The sequence below is a fragment of the Brassica napus genome, chromosome C7, assembly GCF_020379485.1.
Source record: "Brassica napus cultivar Da-Ae chromosome C7, Da-Ae, whole genome shotgun sequence".
Lineage (NCBI taxonomy): Eukaryota > Viridiplantae > Streptophyta > Magnoliopsida > Brassicales > Brassicaceae > Brassica > Brassica napus.
The window spans coordinates 22,207,215-22,217,773 of record NC_063450.1 but is presented as its reverse complement, the minus strand read 5'-3'; the positions used below and the strand labels follow the sequence as shown (position 1 = coordinate 22,217,773).

At 35.2% G+C, this 10,559-nt stretch overlaps 1 protein-coding gene across 1 annotated transcript; it reads left to right on the top strand.

Moving 5' to 3' along the window:
- On the top strand, positions 1 to 3,972 carry LOC106446146 (protein argonaute 2). The gene is made up of 3 exons (XM_013887832.3): positions 1 to 564; positions 903 to 2,100; positions 2,239 to 3,972. The coding sequence occupies exons 1-3, from the start codon at positions 120 to 122 to the stop codon at positions 3,698 to 3,700; spliced, it is 3,105 nt and encodes a 1,034-aa protein (XP_013743286.2). The 5' UTR covers positions 1 to 119; the 3' UTR covers positions 3,701 to 3,972.
- Positions 3,973 to 10,559: the final 6,587 nt, after the last annotated feature.

The following is a 10,559-nucleotide window of genomic DNA, read 5'->3' as shown; positions in this document are numbered from 1 at the left end:
GTCTTCTTCCTTTTATAAACAATCTGATTCGTTACTTCACAAGTTAAAAGGGATCTGACAAGTTTCCTCTAATTGTCGTACGATAGTGTTTTCCCGATCAGATCCAATCTACAAATCGAATGGAGAGAGGTGGTTACCGAGGAGGACGTGCTGACGGCCGCGGCAGAGGAGGCCGAGGTCGCGGTGACGGGGATGGTGGAGGCCGTAGTTATGGCGGCGGTGGTGACCGGGGTCGTGGTTACGGAGTCGGCGGCGCAGACCGAGGTCGTGGTTATGTAGGTCGTGGCTCTGAGCGAGGCGGTGGCCGTGGTGGGGATAAACAGGATTTCCGAAGCCAGGGTCAGTGGGGACCACCGCCGGGTCAAGTTGGCCTTGGGACGCAGTTGCAGCAGCAACCTCGACCACATGTGGTTCAACAGCCGCCACAGGCTCAAGTGAGTCAATCCGTTGCGGGAGGAGGCGTAGGTAGAGGCGCGTGGGGTCGTAAGCTACAGGTTTCTCCTGATACGGCGGCGGTTCCACCTTCTGCATCGTCAACCGTCGCGGTTTCTGAAACGGCTCGTGGTATGTATGCACAATAAACCTAAATTTTAATTATTATTATTTCAAAAGTTAGCTGATTCATTATGATTATTCTACAAAAACTGTTGCACGGTTTTTTAATTAAAAAAAAACGTGAGGAAGACAAGAACACGTACATAGGAAACCTATATTCCGTCTGAGGAATTAAATAATTGACATTGATAAGCAAATCATTGATACACATTGGAAGTTGGAACTTATTCTGATTCAGTATATTTATATGAATCAGTCCATATATAGCTTTTGTTATCCGTTGAGGAATGTTTCTTTGAATATATTTTTTCAAGCGAGTTTATCTTCTTTTTTTTTTAATCTGACAGGTTCTGAAATTACGAATCCAAGGCCATCTCAGGTTGCTTCTTCATCTTCTGACAAGAAAGTTCAAGTTGTTTCTTCATCTTCTGCTAGAAAAGAACCGATGAAGCGTCCTGACAAAGGCGGTGTTGTAGCTGTGCGACGTGTAAACCTCCTTGTCAACCATTTCCAAGTGAACATTAATCCCCAAAGTGTCATAAGACATTACGATGTTGAGATCAAAGGAGAGAATCCCACCAAGAAGATATCAAGATTCGAGCTATCTATGGTCAGGGACAAGTTGTTCACCGACAATCCCCATCAGTTTCCCTTTGCCATGACAGCATACGATGGTCAGAAGAACATCTTCAGCGCAGCTGAACTGCCTACGGGGTCATACAAGGTGGACTTCCCTAAAACGGATGAGACTAGAGCTCGGAGCTATACTTTCACCATCAAGCAGGTGAATGAGCTTAAGCTCCGTGACTTGAAAGAGTACATGTCGGGAGGTTCTTCTTTCAACCCTCGTGACGTGTTTCAAGGGATGGATGTTGTGATGAAGGAGCACCCTTCGAAGTGTATGATAACCGTCGGTAAAAGCTTCTTCACTCGTGAAACTGAGCGAGATGAGGAACTTGGGTATGGTATTGCAGCTGCCAAAGGGTACAGACACACTCTAAAGCCGACACAACAAGGCTTATCCTTGTGTTTGGACTACTCAGTGTTGGCGTTCCGGAAGTCAATGTCAGTGATCGAGTATCTGAAACTCTACTTTGACTGGCCTGATTTGCGTCAGTTTAGGAATGCTAGACGTAACGTGGAGAAAGAACTGACTGGGTTGAAAGTCACCGTCACTCATCGAAAGAACAAGCAGAAGCTCACTATCGTAGGACTGAGTAGAGAAGACACAAAGGATATCAAGTTCGATGTTATAGATCCGGAGGGTAACGAGCCGCCGAGGAGAACGTCCATCGTTGAGTATTTCAGGATCAAGTACGGAAGAGACATTGTTCACAAGGACATCCCTTGCTTGGATTTGGGGAAAAACGGTCGGCAAAATCTTGTTCCCATGGAGTTCTGCGTTTTGGTCGAAGGACAGGTTTATCCAAAGGACGACTTGGATAAAAATTCTGCCTTGTGGTTGAAGAAGTTGTCACTAGTCAATCCACGACAAAGGAAGGATAATATACTCAAGATGATTAAGTCTAAAGAAGGACCAAGCGGGTATGTGTACTTGTTTATATCCTATAGTTTGTGCGTATTCAGAGAGATTTAGGAGACCGTAGGCGTAGACTATTTATTAAAGATTAACTAATTTGGGGTGGTATGAGTCTTATGATTATGTATTTGTTTCTATGGCAGTGGAGAAATCACTGGGAACTTTGGAATGAAAGTTGACACAAACATGACACGTGTAGAAGGTCGGATTCTCAAGGCACCGGCGTTGAAGTTGGCAGAGAGAGGCAGAGCTGTCCGGGAGGAACCTAACCCGAGGCAGAACAATCAGTGGAACCTCATGAGGAAAGGAGTCACGAGGGGTTCGGTAATCAAACACTGGGCTGTGCTTGACTTCACTGCGTCTGAGAGGTTCAACAAGATGCCTAATGACTTTGTGAATAACCTTATCAACCGTTGCTGGACGCTTGGGATGCAGCTGGAGCCTCCCATCGTTTACAAATCGTCGAGAATGGATACGCTTTCTAATGCTAATGCTCTCGAGGAGCTGCTTCGAAACGTGATTGACGAGGCTCATCGTAACCATGGTGGTGCTCGTCCGACTCTTATCCTCTGTGCAATGACTGGGAGAGTCGATGGGTACAAGACTCTGAAATGGATAGCTGAGACCAAACTTGGTCTGGTGACACAGTGTTTCTTAACCGGTTCCGCGACTAAAGGAGGTGATCAGTACCGGGCAAACCTTGCGCTCAAGATCAACGCCAAGGTTGGTGGAAGCAACGTTGAGCTGATGGATACTTTCTCTTTCTTCAGAAAAGATGATCAGGTCATGTTCATCGGCGCTGACGTCAACCATCCAGCTTCCCGCGACAAGTTGAGCCCGTCCATTGTTGCTGTAGTGGGTACACTAAACTGGCCTGAAGCGAACCGTTACGCAGCGAGAGTCATCGCCCAGCCGCACCGGAAAGAGGAGATACAAGGATTTGGCGAAACTTGCTTGGAGCTTGTTAAAGCGCATGTTCAGTCCACTGGGAAACGGCCTAACAAGATTGTGATCTTCCGTGATGGTGTCAGTGATGGTCAGTTCGATATGGTTCTCAATGTGGAGTTGCTTGATGTGAAGCTCACTTTCGAGAAGAATGGTTACAATCCGAAGATAACTGTTATCGTGGCGCAGAAACGTCATCAGACCCGTTTCTTCCCTGCTACGGACAATGATGGAAGCGACAAGGGGAATGTGCCTTCGGGTACGGTGGTCGATACCAAAGTGATTCATCCGTTTGAGTACGATTTCTACCTTTGCAGTCACCATGGAGGCATTGGGACGAGCAAGCCGACGCATTACTATACTCTGTGGGATGAACTTGGATTCACTTCGGATCAGGTTCAGAAGCTCATCTTCGAGATGTGCTTTACTTTCACTCGTTGCACCAAACCCGTCTCTCTCGTTCCTCCGGTGTATTATGCTGACATGGTCGCGTATAGAGGAAGGATGTACCACGAGGCGAGTTCAAGGGAGAAGAACATTAGGCAGCAGCCAAGGGGAGCGTCTTCCTCTCTCGCTTCTTCGTTCTCTTCTCTGACTGTGGACGACAAAGCGATTTTCAAGCTGCACAAAGAGCTGGAGAGCGTCATGTTCTTCGTGTGAACAAAAGGTTTGGGGTTATATATTTGTGTTTTGGGTCCCTAAGCTGAACTTTAAAATTGCTACTATTGAATATCGGAATAGTCCCAATAACGCAGTTATACTCCTTTTATCTCAAGGAGTTTGTGCGTGAATCTAATTGGGTTTTTTCTTTTCTTTCTCTTTTGTTTCGGTCGTTGTGTTGAAAGCACTTTGTGTTTGGTATTGTATTGCTCTTTTGAGCGGAGACTACTTATGGTGTTTTATTTTAATCAAGAATCTGAGTTTCGTAATTAGTTCATATTGTGCTATCATCCTCGCATTTCTGTTTATGAGTTTTGCTAAAGCTTTAGAGTCTGGGAGATGGACGAAGGCTGTTCCATGTTTGTTTGTGTCTGAATTTCCTTCACTGATTGGCTTTCTGCATTTTCTAAATTACCACTTCTGCTAGAATTCGCTTGTGGTTATTACATCCTCGACGTCGAGGGTCACGTGTCGCGAGATCATCGCATCACACCCGCTTCTCGTACTTACCGGAGATCCAACCTTCGGATCAAACCGGCCACACCGGAACTCCGTCGTTCCGAACCTCTTCACCGTAAAAAGCTTATGGGACTCTAAAACCGGAGAGAATCAATCGCCGTGGCGAGATCTCATCCATCCCCGTTCACCACAGCCGCCCAAAGCCTCGCATGCAACCTCACTCTTTCCGTCGGAGAACTACCTCTCCTCCGACGCGACCAGAAACAACTCAAAACCACAACTAATCCCCGAAATAAAAAAACAAACGAAAAACCTAAACCCTAAAAGATTAGGGGACGGAAGCCGGCGACGTAAAGCTGAGATAGCCTTTACCCCCCCCCGGAAGCTGGATCCGACGACGGCGGAACTAAGGAAGCTTCCCCGCCGCGGAGACAAAGGACCGGCGGCGACGGATCTGTGAGAGCCTCCGTCTCCCGGAGCTAAAACTCGAACTATTGACACCCCCCCCTCCTACCCGCAAACCCCGCCGTGACTCCCGGACCAGAGCCACACCGGTTGGTGGTTGATCGGAGCTCCGACAAACGGAAACCGAGTAAGAGGAAGAACGACAGGACCGGATGATGTTATCGAAAGGAAAAGGGCTCCGGCGGCAGCACGGACGCTCACGCACCGGCCGACCGCCGGATCCCCTTTGTAAAGACTTTTCTCTCTCTAACTTTTCTCTCGAACAAATCTCTCTCCAATGTATCTCTCTAACTTTTCTCTCGCTATATAACGAAAATCATATTTTTTCGGTGTAATTCAATTTATTATCTAATAAGATACCTACCAGCTTCTTCTTTAAAAAATGTATTCTTTTTTTTTTGTGTTTATATGTAATATCAACAAATATTGGTACTGGTTTATATGTAGTTTTGATATTTGCAAAACTTTATATTTGAAGTTTCAAAAATTAGGCAACTCTCTCAAATATACCTTTTTAAGTTTTGGGTCACAAAAATATACCTCAAAAAATAAAATGAGCAAAATAGACTTTTTATTTTGAAAATTTTAATATTTTTTAAGTTTTTAAAATTTGAAATCATACCTCCAAAACTCCACCCCTTAACTCTAAACCTTAAACCCTAAATCATAAACCCTAAACCCTAAATTCTAAACCATAAACCCAAAAACATACTCCTTAATAAAATATTTTGGTCATTTTGATCCTTAAGTGCTATATTTGTGACAAAAAAATTTTTAGGTCTATCCTAAGGAATTTCTCAATGTTATTCTCCAAAATCAAAACTTCAAACTTAACTTCAATATTATGTGTATAATATAAATTCATTATAAATAACTTAGCACATATATAATATATTACAACAACATTAATTAATAAAATTTTACACTAAAATATAAAATTTTAAATAGAAATATATAATTGTATATTAAACTATAAGAAATTACCACATTATTTCATACAATTATTTCTCTAATACTCCCATATAAATAGTGTTGTTGTAATATTTAAATTTGTGTAATAATTATGTATTCATGTACTTTAAAAAATGTATTAAGTTTCTTGGGGAAATTTCATGTTTACCACTTTTATGGTACAACTTTTAATATTTACCACCACTAAAATGACATTTTAAAAAAATATTTTCTTCATTAAGTGGCAAAAGACTCTTATACCCATGTTCTCTCTATATATATAATAAATCATTATTTAAATAAAAAAAAAATTATACTTTTTCAAATTCGAACTTTTCTATAATTTTTTTTTTGAATTTGTTTTTTCGATTTTTTGGAATTTTTTTCAAAATTGCTTTTTGAAAATCAAAAATTATGTTTGCAACTATTTTTAAAAATTTTTTATATTTTTTAAGTATTTATTTATATATTTATTAGAATCCTAAATTTCACATTCCAGAAACCCTAAATCAGCCCTCAACTCTAAACCCTAAGTTTAGATTAGTTAACACTAGGGGTATAAGTGTCTTTTACCCTTCATTAAAAGTAAGGGTAAAAGTGGTACTATGAATGTGGTATTTGTGGCAATTTCGCAAGTTTCTTTTGTAATATTTTTATTGTCTAATTCTAGTTTAAATATATTAGAAATATTCTTTTAAACCTTTTAATTACTTTTATGTGTAAAAATTAAATTTATAAAACAAATTTAAAATATTTATGAGTAATACAATTTTTAAGAATTAAATGATAAACAATATTTTTTTTCAAAAACTATAAATGTGATGTATAATTGTAAGAACCAAAATGCAAACAAAAAATGAAACTTCAAATTTGAAGTTTTGTGTAGTGAAATTTCAAGTTTTGTGTAGTGTGAATAAATACCTTTTTTTAGAGTAAAAAACTAAATATTTGAAGTTATAGAGTGTCTTTTAGAAATGATTTACTCCAAAAAAAACTCTCTATTTTGAAGTTCGCAAACTATATATTTGAAACTTCAAAGTGTTCTTCTCCAAAATTAAAACTTCAAACTTAACTTCAATATTATTTGTGTGTTTACACTATACTCCTTATATTTATAATAATTAATATAAATTCATAAAACTATAAAATAATTAGCAGATATATAAAAATGATAGAAAAATATTAATTAATAAAATCTTACTCTAAAATATAAAATTATAAATATAATTACATAATTAAAATACAAGAAAAATACCATATTATCCATAAAATTATTTCCGTAATGCTCCCATATAATTGTTGTTGTTGTAATATTTAAATTTGTGTAAAACTTAAGTCTTCATGTACTTTTTAAAAAAGTTTTTTTTATTATGTTATTTTGTAATATTCTTGTTGTCTAATTCTAGTTTTAAAATATTAGAAATCTTCTTTTAATTTTTTTATTTAATTTTATGTTTAAAACTTAAATTTATAAAATAAATTTGAAATATTTATGAATAATACAATTTTTAAGGATTAAAACTATAAACGAAAAAAATATTTTAGAATCATGAATGTGATGTGTAATTGTAAACACCAAAATGCAAACAAAATTATGAAACTTCAAATTTTTTTTTGTAGAGCAAAAAAACTAAATATTTAAAGTTATAGAATGTCTCTAAGAGATTTTCTAACAGCATCTCCAAAAAAACTCTATATTTTGAACTTTGAAAAACTCTAAATTTGAAGCTTGAAAGTGTTCTTTTCTTCTCAGATGACAAAAAAAAAACTGTTTTTCTCTAAAATCAAAACTTCAATTATAATTTCGTTATTATTTGTATTTTATACTATGGTCCTTATATTTTTCATAATTAATGTAAATTCATAAAACTTTTATAAATAACTAAAACATATATAAAAATGATACAATAATATTAATTAATAAAATCTTACACTAAAATATAAAATTATAAATAGAAATACATAATTAAATATTAAACTACAACCAAAATGCCACATTATTTCATAAAATTATTTCCGTGATGCTCCCATATAATTAGTGTAGTTGTAATATTTAAATTTATGTGATAATTATGTCTTCATGTACGTTTGAATAAAAAAAATTAAGTTCTTTTTGTAATATTCTTGTTGTCTAATTCTAGTTTTAAAATATTAGAAATCTTAGTTTTAAATTTTTATTTAATTTTATGCCTAAAACTTAAATTAAAAAAATTTGAAATATTTATGAGATATACAATTTTTAAGGATAAAAACGATAAACAAGAAAATATTTTAAAATCATGAATGTGATGTGTAATTGTAAGGACCAAAATATAAATAAACAGATGAAACTTCAAATTGGATGTTTTAAAGTTCTTCTTTGAAGAACAAAAGACTATGTATTTGAAGTTATACAGTGTGTTTTGGAGATGCTATTATGCAAGCGACCTTAATTGTTCTAAAAAAATCAAACCGAATCTCTGATTAATTTTTTTTTGAGGTTCATAGAATTGGATTTTGTTCCCAGTGAAGAGAAAGCGTCTACATGCTTGGTCAATGAAGGTTGAAATAATGAAATCACACACCTACTTATACATACGATCAAGGATTACTGAATATTTGAAATCACGCAGTAGGATGATACAAATTTTACCAGAAACAAATATGAACACTTCAACCACTAAATTACCACCAAGTTCCATTTAGTCTTATATATAACTATATAAGTTACTGAAAATTAGATTTACTGTCTATGTCATCTAAATTTATTTTAAAATTTTAATGATGTTTTTGTGCTGTGCTAGTTGAGAACTGGATTTTTAAATTTTAAGTTTCACAGAGTTATATATAATTTTCGTCATCTCATGTATCATCGAATGATAACAAGATGAAAACAGAATTTTAAGAGTCAATCAAACTGATAACAAGATGAAAACAGAATTTTAAGAGTCAATCAAACAGACTGAGCGAAGAAGTATAAAGGAGGTCTAGTTTAATGTTGGGCTTTGTAGATCGGAAGCTACTCTTTTGCAGCAACATTTGGTCCCCTTGCAATGTCCTCCATATTTAAAGCCGAAGCCTGAACACACAAAGTTGCATTGTTTTGTACAAGGTCCGGGACTATACTTGCACGAGTTACCATCAGCATGTACGTGACCTGCATAGTCACAAGACAAGTTAGATATACTCAGTTCTTCAAGGAATGTTTTGTAAATGTTGGAAACGAGACACAATTGAAATTTTTGTTATTAATATCACGTGTTTATTGGATGACCATGTGAAGCAACAATCTTACACAATTGTAAAAAAGAACTGATTTTTGTTTTTGATCATCCAGGTAATCCGGACACCCCGGAAAGAACCCGACTAGCGCCTAAGTACACCTCCGCAGAAAGCATCCTGGAGGGCCGCCTTTTTCACCTCATTTTAATCGTTGGTGGCCAGCGGGATTCGAACTCAGGTCCGTATTGGGGCCAAAGCTCCCTCAAAACTACTGGGCCGTCCTCGCTTGGTTAAAGAACTGATTTTTCTTCTTCTACAAAAATTATAAACAACTGAATATATGGATTGATTGGATGTACATTAGAAAAGCCTCTAATAAATGACAATGATAATAACTGATCTTTTGCAATCCATTTGTTTTCTTATGATATTGTGATTTTATTGTTTGTGTTGGAGTTTTATTTAAATGAGCAATTCTTCATGATAATTTCTCAAATTTTAAAGTAGTTTTTAGTTGCAAAAGCAAAATTTTGAATATTTATCTGTTAAAAATAATTAGTCTTCTAGATTTGGTAGTAAATGAGTAATTGTTCTATACTGATTTTGTTTTGTAGTAAAATTTTGTGATCTATTAATGTTCAAAATTTATATTCATGAGTCAAATAGCTACAAAATAACAAATGAGAATTGTAATTAACTGAGAAATAAAACATCATAAATATGTGATAAATTATTTGCATTTTATATTAATTTCTCAAAAATACCCCTCTGCATTTACTCTAAAATCATTTTTTCTATCTATTTTATAGTTCCTTTTCTATCATTTTATTCGTCTTTCCATTCTTTGTAACAAAACTAATTTTGTATTATATAATCAAATACACCATAAAATTTCGAGAATCCAAATTTATTTATAAGCAAAAATCCATAAATTTTGATAAATATACTTGGTGAAAATTTAGAAAAAATCCAAATAACTCTTTAATAACAGTTTCTACAAAATGAGTCCTCAAAGAATCACGCTAGACAAAATATGAATGCTACAGTTCCATCATTCCATCCACAAAGACTCTACCCACTACCAGAAAATTTGAAATTAGTCACAAATCAACTACAAAAAATTTGTGGCTGCATTTTTCTAGCTAGAAATAATCACAAAACATCTACAAATTTAATTCTTTAATACATTAGAGATGTTCTTATGAATCTAAACCATTGAATCAAATTACTTCGAATAATATGTATATATATATATATATGATTATATTATAATTCATTTTCTATGAATGAGTATATTATATACCTATATAATTAAGTTACATTCCGAGAAAAATATATTTACCGTCTGTGTAGGTTTATATATTTTTGTGATTTCTCATATGAACTAATACATATGATACTTAAATTTCACATAAATTTATTCTGAGTTTTAATTTTAAGTTTCACAAGATTATATATTATTCTAATCATCTCATGCATCATTCCAATATAACAAAATATATTATTAAGATTACATCAACAGAATGAGGGAAGAAGTCTAAAGGGAACTAATTTGGTGCTGAGCTTTGTAGATCACTCTTGCAGCAACATATGGTACCCTCACAGTCTCCTCCATATTTAAAGCCAAATCTTGAGCAAACAAAGTTGCATTGTTTTGTACATGGTCCAGGACTATACTTTTTTTTTTATGGAATTTTAAATTTATTGATCATCTTTGGGAAAATTTATATGTACAAAGAATGAGTTCGTATGAATCTACTACTAAGATTTTTAAGGAAAAAGA

Excerpts from the sequence above, each read along its gene's own strand:
- LOC106446146 (XM_013887832.3), top strand. The coding sequence starts at position 120 with ATGGAGAGAGGTGGTTACCGAGGAGGACGTGCTGACGGCCGCGGCAGA. Across the intron at positions 565-902 it reads GGTTTCTGAAACGGCTCGTG|GTTCTGAAATTACGAATCCA; the intron begins GTATGTATGCAC and ends TTAATCTGACAG. Across the intron at positions 2,101-2,238 it reads TCTAAAGAAGGACCAAGCGG|TGGAGAAATCACTGGGAACT; the intron begins GTATGTGTACTT and ends TTTCTATGGCAG.